Source organism: Caretta caretta, chromosome 1 (genome assembly GCF_965140235.1).
Source record: "Caretta caretta isolate rCarCar2 chromosome 1, rCarCar1.hap1, whole genome shotgun sequence".
Taxonomy (NCBI): domain Eukaryota; kingdom Metazoa; phylum Chordata; order Testudines; family Cheloniidae; genus Caretta; species Caretta caretta.
This window is the reverse complement of record NC_134206.1, coordinates 97,243,699-97,261,288: the sequence shown is the minus strand read 5'-3', so window position 1 is coordinate 97,261,288 and position 17,590 is coordinate 97,243,699. Positions and strand designations below refer to the sequence as shown.

Below are 17,590 nucleotides of genomic sequence, written 5' to 3'. Positions count from 1 at the left end.
CAAAATGGATGTAGTTTTAACCAAAATGCTCTCACACGGTATCATTAAAGGGGTAGATCTGTGTGTATGTACTGTGACCGTATTTATTTGTTTAATTTTAGGTTTGACTATGGCGACAGTACTTTTTGGCATAGTGAGAAGTCTGTTGGTATTCACAGTTCTTGTGAATGCTGGTCAAACTTTGCACAACAAAATGTTTCAGTCACTTTTGAAAGCTCCAGTGTTGTTCTTTGACAGAAACCCTATAGGTAAGATGAACATTTAAAAAAATTACATACTATCTCCATCATGACGTATGATAGGAAAAATGAAACAAATGTGTGGTAATCCAAATTAAGTCTTCTGGTACTCACACGTTTTTGCTTTTTAAAAAATAAAAATCTTCATATTTACTCCTACATCATATCAGTTAGAAAGCTAGAGTTACATTTTTTAAAGCATATTAGTAACTGACTGATCTTATTCTGGATGTTTACCTAATCCTGCACTTGCACATGCAGACAGAAGCTGTTGTTGGTATTGCACACTTATCTACCAGTTGCATTACTAATTACTTGATTTGTGAACATGAGTTTAAGTTTTTCTGCATGTAACAAGTATATGTGCATTTTTGTGAGGTAATTTGTAGTGTCTTTCATTGAAAAATTGACCCTAAATGTTGTTTGTGGAATTGACCCTAAATGTTATTTGTGGATGGCAAAGATGTGTACAGAGATGATTTTAAACAATCTATTTAAACTATGCTATAGCGGTTCAAAAATGTGTAGAAACAACAGTTTGGACAATGACTGTAAAAATATCTCACTCACACACCCAGAATGGATAGAAAACAAAACTATGCAATTTAAAAGATATAATCTGGGTCAGGTTTCAGAGTGGTAGCCGTGTTAGTCTGTATCAGCAAAAAGAACGAGGAGTACTTGTGGCACCTTAAAGACTAACAAATTTATTTGAGCATAAAGGGAAAGGTGTTTGGATGCAAAGTACACCTGATAAATTTGTGATGTGATTATAATATTTGAGGAGGGGGAGAAGTGAAAGGAAGTGAAAGTGAAGCAGAGTGAGGAGGAGTGGGGAAAGAAAATACCAAGAGGAGAATCACTGGTCTTTGAGAAATGGAAGGATGATGTGATGTGTTCCTATAGAGGTTTTTCTCCTATAAAACATCTTCTTCCAGGATTGTGAGAATAAGTCTAGGTTGCTTTTCATTGAGAGAATTATTATTTTTCCTTTGCATAAATGTTCATATGAAGTAAAAGGCAGTGGATGTGAGATTATAAGTGCAGTAGATAGCCATGGTACCATTTTTTGAACATAACATGCATTTAGACATGCATAGAGATATGTCGGTGGGCCAACATTATGGGTATGTGGCAGTCTAGGCGGGAGGGCTCAAAGAGAAACTGTATGCTCAGCTAGGGGGCTGGTGAGTGGAGAGCTGGTGCTCAGTGGAGCAGGATATATCTGTTTGTGTGATGCCTGTTGGAGCTGGTCAAGAGGAATGGCAGGACCAACCAAGGGGGATATCACCAGATATGCAGCATTTCCCCCTTTGAAGTGTTTAACAAGGTACAGTAACCCCATCTGAGGGGAGATGTAATCATCTTGTAGTAAGCTCAATGAACATAATTTATTATAAAATCTCTAGGTCATATCTATGGGATAGAATTAAATAGCTGCATTCAGTCTGCATTACTTACCAGTCTGCTTTGTAATGTACTTTGAAACCTATAGATAAAAAGTGTGATGTAAAAGATCATTATTTGTTTTTTAACAACAGCTATGCACAGAACAAATACACCAGTATTACCCAGATCTCTCTATGGTTTTTACATGGATGTTTCCATTATTAGTTATTACATTATTATTATGTTTCCATTATTATGATTTAGGAATAATTTCTGTGTACACATGTTCCTTCTCCTACATCATTTGCTAACAGTAGCATATAAAGATATTCTTGTATAGGTGTTTTTGCACATCTTGTTTCTCTCATAAAGAAGGCATATGAAACTCTGGTTGTTCTTATTCAAAGTTGCAGCAGTCAGCAGTTCTCAATTTAGTGCTGAGCACGATATGTGCACCATCTTTCAGTCATCTGGAAAATCTTGTACTGTGTATGCATCTTATTTTAGATCTTCAACCTAGGGATTCCATTCTGCTATCAAATCCTGTGCAGGTAGCTTTTGAACGGGAGCAAGATTTGCCTGGGCTAAAGATGTCTCCATTTATTAAAAGAAGTGCCTTATTGATTGATTGAATGAACTACAACTTTATTTTGAAAGTATTGTGTTGCTCTTTTAATATTATATTTACACTGTTATATGCACCAGTAAGGATGAGATTGTAGTAACGCAGAAGTTAAGGAATTCATTGTTAACATCCCCACAGCAATCTTAGCTATCTCCTTACTTCTCTGTAGTTCAGGAGGATCATTCTTTATAAGCAGCAATACTAAATACAAGAGCCAAGAATTTAAAAATGGTGGACTAAATTAGGCTACTAAATCCAATTAGGCAACTAATAAGTGGTTTGATTTTGCAAAAGTGTTGAGCACCTAATAGTTCCTGTTGGGGAAAGAGGCTAGTAAGTAGGGCTAGGAAAGTGACATTGAAAAAGGGAAATAGGTGATGAATCATGACCTGTTCATCAGCTCCCAGTGGTGTATCTCAAATCAGTAAAGATGATTATGGGAATCATGGGATTATGGGAATAACTTTTTAAAAATAATATTTTACTGATTAACTTATGACTCAGATTTGAGGATTGATTCTCCTTTACATGCAAACCCCTTTATGCTATTCTGACAGTTCCAGAAGTGTGTAAAGGTGTCATGGTATAAATGAGAATTAGGAATGATTGAGGTAATCTGGAATAATTTTGGAAATCTAGATAGCATGATGTTTTAGGAAATGAAACAATAGAAAAACGTGTTAAGTATTTTAAAAAATATTATATTTAGTAATGAAAATAAAGGTTTTTAAGTAGGCAGATTCTACCATTATGTAATATGACACATATGTAAAAATGCAATTAGTATTGATTGTTTAAGTGTGTTACTGGTAACACTATTTGGTAACATTATTAGAAAGCACCGACATCCAATATTCAGAAGTGACTTACGATCTATCTACACTACAAATATACATCCGCGGCTGGCCCATGCCAGCTGACTCATGTTCATGGGGTGTGGTTCTAAGGGGATGTTTAATTGTGGTGTAGACGTTTGGGCTCAGGCTGGAGCCTGGAGTGTCCCAGCATCCAGGCTGGTTTTTAATTGCAGTGTAGACATATCCTTAGGAGCCCAAGTGTCATTGCAAATGGGACTGAAGTGCCTAAGTGACTTAAACATTTTTGAAAATTTTACTCTATGTGCAGAAGTGGTGATTGGAAATTAGGGCACTGAAATTCAGTTTTAGCTGTGGATCTCGACAGATCCCTAATTATGGAGTCATAATAATGTTTGATTTATATGTGATATCACATTGTTGGGTTTCAGACTTTATTATTTATTGCTTGTCTATATTGGTTAATAAAACTTACTTGCATTCTTTTAAAGGAATATACAAGTTATCCTTTGCTCTTCAAACTTTCCTCTGCTCCTCCATCCAGATACCAGTATGGGAGTCTGAACATGCATTCCAGGTTAGCTCTTAGGAGGAAACTGTGGACATTTTCCAGTTCATAGTGAATGCTTCATATGTTCCACTTCATCTGTTCTCCAGCATGAATAAAGGCTTGCTCTCTTTTGCAAGTCTAGCACAAGAGGGCAGCATGAGCCATTTTATCCTGGTCTAGTATTACAACAGTTTATTAGAAAAATAACAAAGATTCATCTGGTCTATTTTTAGAAGCAATCTTTCAGCATTGGACTTTGAATTTTTCAATCTATACATTGGGCAATAATATGGTTCTGTGGTATTATCTCGATTACATACAAATATAATATTTTCCCTTAATTATTCTCACTGTAAGTTCGAAGCCTGTCTTCTAAGAGATTAGAGTCCACAAACTGTGTAGTCTTGTCACCAAAGGAGGCAGGTAACATTATGGATTTTACCTATTTGGCTCATATAAGGAGGACTCTAGCAACACTTAGTTTCTTTTTCTACTTGTTTGTAAGAAACATTTGTCATCAAATTTGACAGAACTCTGGGTTAGACACCAAGATCCCACAAGGAGTGACTGTTTAATTGAGAGCTCCTACTTTGAAATATAGTTCCATAGCTTTTAAATATTGTGTTTATTTTTTCTGTTTCTTGGATCTTGTGGGCTGATCTTTCTTTCTCTCCTTAGAGAAGGGATGCTGGTCCTTGCAATAATTTTAGTTTTTGTGGATGGTCTACATAATTTTTCTGTTTAAATTTAGTAAACTGAAACCTGCTGCTGCCATGCTATAAGTGCCATAGGAATGAATAAAATAAATGATTCATATGTATGAATTTGTTCAGATAAAATAGAAACTTGTTTTCCCCCAAAAGCTCTGTCGAGAACCAGAAGCACTACTGAGATGTACACAAAATTTTCTCAATCTTTATAAACACAACAAACAGACGCTTAGTACTCTTAGCACTCTGGGTTTCGGGCTGGGACTAGAACAAGAAGAGCCGCAATACTGTGGACTGCGGCCCTAACAGCATTTCTGGCCTGCTCAGCAGCAGAAAGTACTGAAAGTCTTGCAAGAAATGTCCTGTTTCTGGTGAAATTTTCAGCCCATTTGTGCCAGAGGGCTGGACAAGCTGTGAATAAGCGTTCAGTCTTTTGGGTGCTTCCATGCCAAACTTTTTGAGATTCAGGCATCATTATCATAGAAAGAAATAGTCCCTTACCTTACAGCCAAAAATGATATATTAAACTGAAAGCTACTAGCCATGAGGCAAAAGCAAATCCCAACTATAAATGTGGTATATAAAAATATAAAAGAAAAGTGGTTTTATAATGCAGTTTATTTTTTTCTGTCGCATAGATTATTTAATTGTGGTGTTCATAAATCAACTGATTAAACACCTATAATTTGACACAGAAAGTTCCTTTGTTGGGTAACAAGCATGTTCATCAATACACAAGTGCCTGTCTGTTTTATTTGCAAGTTGAAAGTAGCTTCAAATGGGCAATGCTGTTAAGGTATTTAAATGTATAATATTTTCAACAAGCACATTATTTCAGCATTCTGAAAATTAGAACACTGATAATGAGTTTAAATTATAGCTGTATCAGTTGGATGGCAAAGCTGCTTAAGTTTGTGTACTTTAATCTATGCTTGTTCACACAAGTGATTCTGCTGAATAAGTCAGCATGTTTAAACAAGAAATACTGGTCTCAAATTCTATGATTTATGGTAGGTGATGTTTTGACATATGGGACAGGCAGTTTACAAGGCAAGGCTTCATGTTAAAATATTTCGCTAGTTTTATAATTCGTTGCTGATAAAATATTCAGTAGCAATGTCAGAAAATTGGTTATATGCCTATATGAGTGAAATTACTCAACTGGTTTCCTTTTATAACAAAATATATTATATACTGGGTTTTTAAAATAGTTTTTTGATGTTTCCTTGTGATCAAGATGAACTTCAAGGAATGGTGAGTAAGGATAATAGCTATTTGACAGCTCCCTTAAGTAGAATATTTTTCATATTAGCTCAAGTTCCACAGGCTTTGTTTTTTTTCCTCTGTGAGCCAACTTTTAAAACATATTCACGTGTACACAGGTTTGTTAGTTTATGTTCAAAGGAAGGAGTTAGTCGCTGTAAGACAAGCTTTATTATAAAATAAAAACACCCTCCTTTTCCTTGTTAGTAACAACAAATGTGAGTGATTATAAAGATGACAACACAATAGATTCCATCGATCATAAAGATCCTGAACAACCACATAACACTCTAAATATTGTTTTTGTGTGTTTGAATGGAACTGTTTGTAGTTTAAAGTAGGTGTGGTAATTAAAACCTGTTTGATTGCTACATGTTTTGGTTTTTCTAAAAAGGTTTAATTTTTTTTAACATAACAATGGTTATATGTGCTTAGTCTTATCAGGGTGTGATATTAAATGATATTATATGGGAGTTGTTCACTTACTGATAGTCTCATAGCTTTTGTTACGAATTTAAATAGACTTACACTTACGTATATTTGATTGCTATTGTGATTCTGCCAATAACCTTTATAAAGTTGATTACTGTAGGAGTAGTCTAAGGTTAGTAAATATTACACCAGTATTTTGGTTACATTTATTATCTATTATCATAACCTATTTCATCTTTATTCTTATTTTTCTTTGTAATAATCATTGGCTGAAGCTCAGTCAGAAGCTGATAATGAGACAAGCCCACTACCTTTGCAGTTCGTCAAGTTGCCATTCACTCTATTTACCTTTAATGTGTGAAATAAAATTAAAATATTATAAAAGCTGTTTAGAAGAATACTGCACATATTTGAAACAGATATAGAGTGACACTTGTGCTTGCAGCCACTTCCAAGTCGCAGTGTTCTGCTTCACTGGCACAAGATTTCAAGTCCCTTCACAGAGATTTTCCATCTTCCTCACAGTAAGACCCCCTGCAAAAGAATGGCCTGCTGTGAATCTCATTTCTGACCATATGCTGACCTGCCCAGATACTGCAATTCTATGCTGCCACTTGCTAAAGCAGTCAGAAAGGCAGCCGTTCCATCTGAACCAGATGTAAAGGGGTAGGGAGAGAAGCTGACAAAGGGAAAGGAACCTAATTAAAAGTTCCTTTTAATTTAAATTTAGAAGACTGAATTAAAGTCATTCATGAATGTGGCATGCAGAAAAGTAGAAGAGGAGTTATGCCATGGTTATAAACAGATTCAGGACATTTTAACAACTCACCACAGGTGGGAAGGAAACATTGATGGTTCAAGGCACTTTCAAAAGGAAACAAATGGAGAGTGATAATATTAGTGAAACAATGTGTGAGCGATTTAAAACTGTAACACTGAAGAATAGCCCAGTTAGTGTGACCCCACCATAAAATAAGGATTTGGAAATAGACAGATTGGTAGACAAGTATGGTTTAAAAGCTAGTAATAAGTGATCTGGGGGATAGAGAAAGTAATAATCTAGTTGTTTAAAAATTGTGGGAGGCTTCTAGGTTTGTTGTGAATTGGAAACAAAACAAAGAGTGTGAAAAAGTCATTCTGTCTTGCTGTTTATGGACAGAGCCCTTGGTCCCGGCTATATAAGTCTTTGAAATATGAAACCAAAAGGCTTCCAGGAAACTGCACCTTGTGTTTAAAGTTATATGTTGGGATAATCAAATTACTAAAAACCTTCTGTTAGTGTTTAATGTCATTTCTAATTGATAAAATGGATACAATTTAAAGCACAACGTTGCCTGCAGAGACGTCAACCTGCTGGGTGCTGTGAACTGAGCTGCTGCAAGTTGGAATGAACTGAAGAGCATTACAATTAAAAAAATGTTTCATTAACAGTGCTTTTCTGTTTTGTACTGCACGGAACTCTCTCTCCCAGATGATCCTGGGTAATCTGCACTGCAGCATCTGGATGAGTTAATTAGTTTCATACTAGACTGTAAGCATCTAGCAGATTATGCAACAGTTGAAGATTGTTTCTCTGCATGTGAGGCTCTTGAAGAAGACTGGGATGAAAAGACACTTCTACTGAAATTTTTATTTTGGATTGTAAATCTGAGAAGATATGAATGAAAATTGGGATGATGCTATATCTAAAAGTCTACCTACTCCAGAAATCCAGATTAAAACCTGACATATAGCAATCAGTAGCTGCGGGAGTGGCGAGATTTCTGCACTTGATAGTGATAGTGTTTAAGTGATCACTGCTCTGATGTTGTTTAATTAGAAAAGGTAACAGCTAGAATTAATTGCCAAACCATTAGAAACAATCCAGAATAAATTAGCTTGTTGGTTTTTCCCCCCCCTTTTTTTTTCCAGAAGAAGATGTATGTTGGGGTGTTTTGTCAGCTATTTTAAATCACAGCGCATCATGCATTAATATGGGTAGAAATGCAGGAAGTCTAAAGAGAATCAAGATTTGGGTATTTGTGACATTATCTTCCACTGTATGAATATATCCTAAATAATAACATGAGTTCGTATTTAGGTATGTAGGTGAAGGAACAGCTTGATGGGGTAGGTGTGTTGACAGATATCAGTATTTTAAATAGCTTTTGCATTAGTAAGTTATTGCCCTTGTATGGTGTCAAAGCTGATTGCCCACTCTGGAACTTTGAGTGCAGAAGATGGGGGCCTGCAAGGATTCTAAAAATTAATACCGGCCACTCCAGGCTTGTATTAAACTCCCAAGATTGTAGCTTCTCTCTGACCTTGAATGGGTAGATGCTGCCACCACTCAAGTGCAAAAAAATCCCTTTTGAGAACCCAGAAAAGCACACCTGGGAATTCCTTCCTGTGGGGTACTCGCAAGCCCTTTCACTCCCGCTCCGGGGAAGAAGTGAAAAAGAAAAACGAAGGAAATCAGTTGTTGCCACCAACTAATTAAACAACATATGCACAAACCTCTTAGGGCACAAAAATTCAATCCTGTTCTTAAAAAAGGTAAATTTTATTAAAAACAAAAAAGAAGAAAATTTGGAACTTAGTCTTTTTGCTAGATTTAAAAAGAACCACTTATAAGGATTAAGCATCAAAATAATTTTCTTGAGGTCCAGCTTAAAGGTTACAAGCAAAACAAAAGCATTTGGGGGTTAGCACAGAGGAGTCCACAAGCCAATAAGAAATAACCCTAATCGTGTCTTCTTCCTAAACATTCCCTCCTATACTTACATATCTGGGGTTTCAGATACGTAGTCTCTAGGTATGATCTGATGGTTTTTCATACCTGGCTTAAAGCTTTCTATGGCATAGTTTAGCCCTGTTTCTGCTCTGCATCTCCTTTCTCTGGAGAACAACAACAGATAGCCAAAGGGGAGTCTTGTTTCAATTTTAAAAAGTTCTAGCCTTCCCACTGGCTCTTTTGGCAGGTGCCCACTCACTTCCTTTTACTTATGGATGCAGTCAGACTTTTTAACCCTTTACAGGTAAAGAAAGTAGAGAACAGCTACCAAGAGGGACTTTAAAGCTAACTGGCTGGCTGGGTGTCCATAAAAGAAAGCTACCCCTCCCCCCCTTCATTTATCACATATGGCTTTGTTTAATTCATTATTTTTTAAGAGTAAAAAACATAAAAAGTAGACATATGTTGTGTGTCCACTACAGAGGCTCTGGGAAGTGACTCCATAGCTAGGGTAGTATTCTAAAATGGGTGTGTGTGTGGAAATTTCCCTCTAAATGTTAGGTGTCCATTTGGGGTGAAATTTTACACTTGTTTAATTTTTATCCCCTTTTGAATATTCTATGCATTTTGATTTGGTTTATCATATTTTTAATAGGAAGCATTTGAATTTGGTCTCCTGATGAATTATTTTCCTTGGCAGTCCTGTTTTATATTGTTGATCAATATCTTTTTAAAAACATTGTCTGTCTATGCAAAACTTGGCAGGGGGGTGTCTTTTGAGAACAACTCGTGGAATCGGAGTTTTTAAGAAATAAAATGGTGAACTGAGGATCATATTTAACCATTATAACAAAGCTTATGCACTGTGCACACTTGGTGGGGCAGGGAGCTTGGATGCCCACAGGGCTAACGGGTTTATCCGTGGGGGAGTGTGTCAGGATGTGCATACAACCCTATTTGGTTGGTTGATGGGTCTGGGAGTGCACAATATCTTCTCAGTGGTGAACTACAATTTTTTCTGTGAGATTTTATTCTGTAACTAGGAAGGACTCATGAATACCTGATGATTAAGGCTACAATTTAGTCATGGGTATTTTTAGTAAAAGTCATGGACAGGTCATGGGAAGTAAACAATAATTGTACTCTTCCATCCACAACTACATGCCTTACCAGTGCCCGGGGCCAATGGTACCAGCTGCCAGGGTCTGCGGACTGTTGCCAGTGCCAGCGGACGACCACAGCTGCTCCAGCTGACTGGCCAGCAGGGGACCACTGCCCTGGTCCAGCAGACCTCGGCAACTCTGACCAGTCATGGACAATGAGCCAGAGGATGCCAAGAATAACTGATGAATGCAGTGCATGAATTAGCCCAAACTGGAGGATTTATTGATGGCCTAGAAGAGTGGTTACCTCTAAGGGAGCCATTTGGTGGGTGACTGGTCCCTATGAAAGGAATGACACATGTATGGACTCCACTAACTTGGGGAAGTCCTTGTGCTGGTGGGGATCTTGTGTGCTCAAGATCCATGAAATTGCTTGAGGCACTTGAGTCCAGCAGCACCTCTACGTTGGTGTCAGGCATGGCAGGGTGCCAGAGTTGAAGATGTTTTGGATGCTGATTGGCCATCACCAGGATACCATGAGACAAATGTTGGCCTGCAAGGAGAGGAGAAAGGCTCTATTGGAGCTGGAACTTGGTGTTTCCCAAGTGACCGCAGCTCAGACCTTGGTAGGGCTGCTTGATGGAAGTGTCCTGGTTCCCATACAGTATAGGCATAGGCCCAATGCCTGGCACTGATTCTTCTCCATGTTAGAATCATAGAATATCAGGGTTAGAAGGGACCTCAGGAGGTCATCTAGTCCAATCCCCGGCTCAAAGCAGGACCAATCCCCAATTTTTGCTGCAGATCCCAAATGGCCCCCTCAAGGATTGAACTCACAACCCTGGGTTTAGCAGGCCAATGCTCAAACCACTGAGCTATTCTTCCCCCAGGAGAGGTGGGGCTGATCCAACTGCATTTGTTAGGTTACTTGGAGTCTGTCTTTGCTTCAAGCCCTGAATCCTGACAAACACTAACCCATAAAAGTAAGGAAATGAAAAGTTAAGCCACCGAGCGATTTGTACTATCTACTCTTCCATCCATAACTACATGTCTTACCAGTGCCACAGCTACTGTACCTCAGACAATATACCTCCATCTCTACTTTGCCTATCTAGGAATGCCATCCTTCCATCACCTTCTTTAAACTTCCCCCTGCACGTACTTTTTTACCACTCTAACTTCTCTCAACACAACCCTACACTAAACGACTCCTGGTGTTGAGGGAAAAAAGAATATGATGAAGGGGTGCATGCAGAAAGGTAAATAAAGGCCACAGTTAAGATTGTGGTGCATGGTCTTTTGTGTATGGCAGTTGTGGTAATGATAGTGTGTTGGTCGGTGGAGAAGATGGTATATGTACAGTTTGGTGGCTTAACTTGTCATTTCCTTGCATTTTTCAGGCACTTTGTCAGGCACAGTACTTCACAGTTTTGTCAGGCACACTATTTCATGGTGAAATTTTAATACATATAAGATACAATATAGACTCTTGCTAATTAGTAAATAGCACACATAAAGCCTCATATTGTGGTGAATCTTTTTCCATCGAAGAGATCTGGTCACGGCTTCCTCGATAGCTCATCAACATTGTTCCTTAGTTGACTGGAAAGGTCACAAGAAAACAAACACAAAGTACTTTCTTCTCCTTGGCCACAGCATTCTCACTCCATAAATTAAGGACAACATTTAGATCCCAAAGCTGGGTTCCCCACATGTAAGCGTATTGTACCAGCATTGAGATTAGACCAAGATGGTTTCAAAATCTATTTTTAATATTAGATATTGATCCTGCAATGTGCATTTGTTGCTATTTAAAAGGCCAAGAAGTATGCAACTAAATACATATGGCATCATCCTAACAAACATTGGTATGTTCTTTCTGATAACTCATTACACTTACTCAGCAAAACAGACCATGGCATAAAACTTCTGTCTTCAAGTCAAGAGATTTAAAACGTATGGTTAAATTATGACTCCTTCTGTTAAAGCTATGGTGTGGGTGGGGTGGAGAAAGGGTAGGAAGTGTGGTGATAATGGGAGGCATTATGAATACAGAACAGGAGCAAATATGATGCCTCTGGTGGTGCTGGAGAAGCACACTCCATAGTACTCCTTTGTATAACCACTGAAAAGATGTAGCATGGATTGCCCCCAACAGACCTCTCCAAAGCCTTCTAATACAAAGGAAGTGTGGCTACATATCTGGATTGTTCAGAGCTGGTGGCAGCATCTCTCCCTCTGTCTCTCTCTTTCTCCCTGCTCCAAGAATGGCAGGCAGCTACATTATCACTACTTTCTTTGCATGGGAGCACTGGCTGGCTGACAGGGCAAGGCTAACAACCTCTCTCTAGCTCCCACAGTGCCTACACTGGAGCAGCCACTATTTGGCTCATAGCTTCATTACTAAAACTGTTTTCCCTAATTAAAATGAAGTTAGGACATTTTTAATTAAAATATATTTATTGCAAACTAGTAAACTTCTACATGTCAAGCTGCTAGATGATGATATAGGGACACTTTTTTTCCTCCACAGGAACATCTCAGGTACAAGATGAGGAAACTCCAGATTCACTCACTATCCAAATCCAAATCAGTCTATGTGGGAGGAGGTTTGCCCCACTCCACAGAGTGGAAAGGGGATCTGGCCTCCAAAATTCACACGTCACAAGATATTATTGAATCCCAGATATCTGGTGGCAGCCCAGGCTATCTGCATACAGACATATATTGTGGTTCACAAATCTTACTCTTTCTCCAAGTGGCAGCATGAATAGGTTGGTTTTGGCTGCCGTTGAACCAGTATCCCTTTTGGGTAATGTGGAAAGGTTTTTATTATGGGAAGAACAATCCACTTAGGGAGATCTGCAAATAATTTTTTTTAAAATTTGGGCTTGTGGCCTTTTCTGCTTCTTTATTACTCCTGGGGGAATTCTGTGCCAAAATATTAAAAATTCTGCATATTTTATTTGTCAAAATAACACAATATAATCATGCCAGTTTCCATTATTTTGATCATTTATTTCAAAATACCCGTCAGCAAGTATGTCTGTAATAATACAGACAAAAATGAAAAGATTCAGGAAATATATTTTTTAACAAATAGATTCGTTACTAGACAAATTAATGTATTAATTACGAGTAATTCATATAAACTACAGTGTGCTAAATCTTTGCCAAATGTGTCTTTGCCCAAAATGTTAGTCATTGAAGTCCAATTTGTGTTAAGAAAAAAATAGTCTGACTAAAAAACATTCCATTGTTAATTGCTCAACTTTCATTCTTTTGCTGTTGTCATTTCTCTGTCTCCAATCACCTTTAGCCTTGTCTGTAGGAAAAAAAGTTTCCTTCTGCTATTGCTAGTCACCAGCGAATGCAGTTGAACATCATGGTGAACAATGGTGATCACAGTTCGTCCTTGGTTGCACTTGCAGGTGTAGCACAAGTTCAGCTGCATCTCTTTGAACACCCATTGTCAATAATGGATACTTTTCCGAGTGTAGGCAAGGTTATCTAGTCTTCCAGGACAATTGACCTGAATTTCTCATGTAGGAAAACAGCTACCATTTCTTTTTTTAGGACCTTCCCTATACATCAGACTTTCGCAATACATTTTTTCCTTTGCACATCAGCTGTAACCCCCCCAAAACCCAGTCACCCCCACCCCCAAAATTCGAACATCCATTCCATTTCTATGCTCGTGCAGTTATTTTATGTGTGTGATCCCTGCGGTCTTCCTCGGATACAATATCCTGGAGTGGCTGTCACCTCTTCAATTAGTCTAGCCCTTCTGAATGGATGGAGTCCTGACCATGAGGTTTTTGTATGCAGGACTTCTTGCAGTATGAGAGTCAGTGTGGAGCATGACAGAGAAGCATTGCCCTCATTTATGGGTCAGTGGGCTTGTTTGCTCTTTCTTGCTCTACATGGCAGAAACGAACATGTGACCTATAGTGCTGACTATTTGCAATATATACTGTAGCAGATATATATATAAAATGCCTTTTATTTTCGTTATGATCTATAAACAATCATTTCGTTATGATCTATAAACAATCTAACAACAATCAACAATCATTGCAGCATCCAGTGAGCTAGGTACTTTCATATTTCCAATTTACAAATGGAGAAATCGAGATTAATTTAGGTGCTAAGGTTCCCAGGCCTATGTTTAAACATTTATACAAAATCCTGTTGAAGTGACACTGCATATAATCTTAGTACTTCTCATAACGGATCTGCAGAAGAGTTTATTTCCCAACCAGGAAAAAAATCTCAGTTTGAGGGTGACTATATGTGTTGTGAAATGTCCAGACAATAGAGCCCAATGTTCTAAAATTGCTAGTCGTTTTTTTTTTTTAATTTGGGGAGGGGAAAAAGATGCATACAAAAGTTGTCTTACTTTGAGTAAAAGCTACAATTATTAGTTCTTCAAAAGTAATTCTGGTATTCCTCGACTAAAAGAGAGTGTAATTGTGGAAGATGCCTTAGATGATAGTAGACCTCTTTATTCATCTTGCACATCTTTGCTATTCAGAAGGAACTTCTTGGTACTTGGATAGGATGGAAGGTAATAAATATAGGACATTTCAAGTCGAAAGTTATTCATTATGTAATCAAGTTCTTGTTATTTTTTCAAAAATGTTTCTCTTTTCTGTCGCAATTCTATTGATCATAGAAAAATTGTAATAATCTTTCTAACATTTTCAACAAAAAACATTTTAGACTTGTTCTAATCATCAGAAATTTATCCAAAGGAATAATTTCAAAAGAGAACCAATTCATCCTGTGAGAGAATATTGACTTGAGGTTTCTTTCTGAAGCATTGACAGGTATATTGAAGACCTTCGTTTTTGAACTATGTTACTAATGACGGCAGTACATATTTTTTGGTAATAAAGTAAGCTAGTTACCAGCATTGACACATACAATGAAATTTAGCATCGTCTTCAAAGTCATTTACCAAACACTGTTTATATGTATGTGTAAAAAACAACAACAAAATACAAAACCCACATTCCCCCCCACCCCCCATCTTAATGATTAATCCAGTGATGCTCAGTCTGTAGTAGAGACTTAGGGGAATTGTTCTGCAGGTGATCATTCTAAAACAGGTGTCAGACACATGAATGGGGTAGAAGGCAGAAAGCTTGCATTGATGCTGTATTCTGTATGTGGGATGGACTTGAGTGTGACCTGGTCTGTTATCTGTCACCTTTCACAAGTACTAAATTCACTTATAATATTAGAAATATAGTTGGAAAAAGAGATTGTTTCCTTTTTTCTTTTTGTAATGCTGTCAAAATAATTTTAGTGAAATAGTTATGGCTGCACTGTGTTGATATTTTTAGCCAATTGATTTTGACTACACCTGTGGTTGGATATTAAAAATGTTTGAGAGATCCAAATAACCAAGCATAGCCAATTTATTGTCTATAGACAAAGAAATATGGTGCACAAAAGAAAGAGTTAATACATCAGCAATGCATCTAGGGAAGCAGTGTGTTCAGTTCGTATTACACAGAAGGTGTGCTTTGGAAATATGTATTTAAATTGGCTATATTTATGGCATGGTTTCACAAGTTACAAAACATTCTTTTCAGAGTAGCAGCCGTGTTAGTCTATATTCGCAAAAAGAAAAGGAGTACTTGTGGCGCCTTACAGACTAACAAATTTATTTGAGCATAAGCTTTCGTGAGCTACAGCTCACTTCATCGGATGCATTCAGTGGAAAATACATTCTTTATATCTCTAAAATTCAACTCACCAGTTTCTGCCAGTTCTTTAACTTATTGTTTTGTACCTTGCTTATCTTTGTTTGCAAAATAGCATTTCAGTTACTGGTCCATGAAAGTACCTCCCAAGCTTGTATTGGGGCAGAACAGTAATGTACTTTGTTTCTGACAGTTTTCCTATCCCCTTATGCCAAATACTGAGTTGTTCTGTATCCAGGTATTGTGGGATATGCCAGTGAACAAGAGTGAACAGCATTGTGGGAAAAAACAGTTGGAGTAACTGCCAAAATTTATACATACAATATCCATATTGTGCATTTAAACCATAAGAATGTAAGAAGTAATACATACATATGTTGACCAACACCTTTAATCTATTGCTAGCAGGGACAAAAATTATTTGTAAAAAGAAAAATCGTGTTATCAAACTAATCTCAGTCATGTTTTCAGCCACAGATACAACCCTATGAGATCAATTTCCATGGTAATAACCATAGAGTCTGCTTTTGTTGTGTGGACTTGCCATGAGCTCTTGCCATTAGTTTATCACTTTGATAGTGACACTGCTCTCTTTGCACCCCTCCATTGGATCCCAATTCTCTGTGGCATCAAATATCAGTTCCTTCTCTTCATTTTCAAGGCCCTTCATAGTCAATCCCCACCCTACCTATCGTCTCTCATTTCCTTTTCATCGACACTCGTTTCTGATTGGTCCATGGTGCCAATTTCCATCTTCATTTGTTAAGTTTTCAAATAAGCACCTCCATGTCTTTTTCCATGCTGTCCCTGAAGACTCCCCATAAACATCTGCAAGCCTCCTCATTATCCACTTTCAAATCCCTCCTCAAAAGCCCTTTGTGCTGTGTTGCCTACAAAAGACTTGACATGGGGAGTAGTGGGGGCAAAATACCCAACTGGCTTCAAGACTCGGCTTGATAAGTTTATGCGGGGGGTGGTATGATGAGACTGCCTACAATGGGATGTAACCGATCTGCCACTCCTAGTTGCAAATATCTCCAAGGCCAGTGATGGGACACTAGATGGGGAGGGCTCTAAGTTACTACAGAGAATTCTTTCCCAGGTGTCTGGCTGGTGGGTCTTGCCCACATGCTCAGGATCTAACTGATTGCCATATTTGGCTTCAGGAAGGAATTTTTCCCTGGGTCAGATTGGCAGAGACCCTGGGGGGTTTTCACCATCCTCTGCAGCATGGTTCAAACTAATGTAAATGGTGACTTCTCTGTAACTTGAAGTCTTTAAATCATGATGAGAGGACTTCAGTAACTCAGCCAGCGGTTATGGGTCTATTACAGGAGTGCAGGAGGTAAGACTAGATCAGGGGTTCCCAAACTTGGTTAGCAGCTTGTTCAGGGTAAGCCCCTGGTGGACCACGAGACAATTTGTTTACCTGAGCGTCCACAGGTATGGCCGCTTGCAGCTCCCAGTGGCCATGGTTCGCCGTCCCCGGCCAATGGGAGCTGTGGGAAGCGGTGGTCCGGCCTGCATTGCTGCCCACAGCTTTTGGGTATCCAAAATACTGTGTGAGGTAAACATGAGGGCTTTCTACAACATCTTAGATACATGAAAAAGAGATTGGTGGACTGCTTAAAAAGCACTTGGGCTTGGTGTACAGAAGTAAGTCATACATCTTTGGCTCTAGTTTTAATGGGAATAGAGGTTCTGTTGCAATAGACTTGAAACAATAAAGAAGACACCAAAATATGCCACTCCTTTAAGAAAGGAAACCTGACTGGTATAATGCTTGTTCTGAAAACTGTTTGCATCTTGAAGTATGTCTTTCTATTTCTGCTGTAATTCCAAACACAATTCTGGAAGGAAACAGAGCAGAGCAAAGAAGTACTTATTTTAATTACTGAACTCTAGACAATCCTCAAAGAGTATCTAATACTTCCATCTAATTCAGTGTGCAACAGAATTTCTGTTGAGTCTTCCAAGTACTCCAGACTTAGTAAAATAAAGCCCCTTTCTTCACAATTGTCCAATTTCATTGAATCTCAA

At 38.1% G+C, this 17,590-nt stretch overlaps 1 protein-coding gene across 3 annotated transcripts in view; it reads left to right on the top strand.

The window, feature by feature from the left end:
• The window catches only part of ABCC4 (ATP binding cassette subfamily C member 4 (PEL blood group)), a 205,787-nt gene that overhangs the window by 80,246 nt on the left and 107,951 nt on the right, over window positions 1–17,590 (top strand). For all 3 annotated transcript variants that reach the window (XM_048853377.2, XM_048853385.2, XM_075129321.1), the window contains exon 19: window positions 102–248. In XM_048853377.2, the coding sequence (XP_048709334.1) occupies window positions 102–248 (147 nt within the window). The remainder of the gene's footprint in view (window positions 1–101; window positions 249–17,590) is intronic.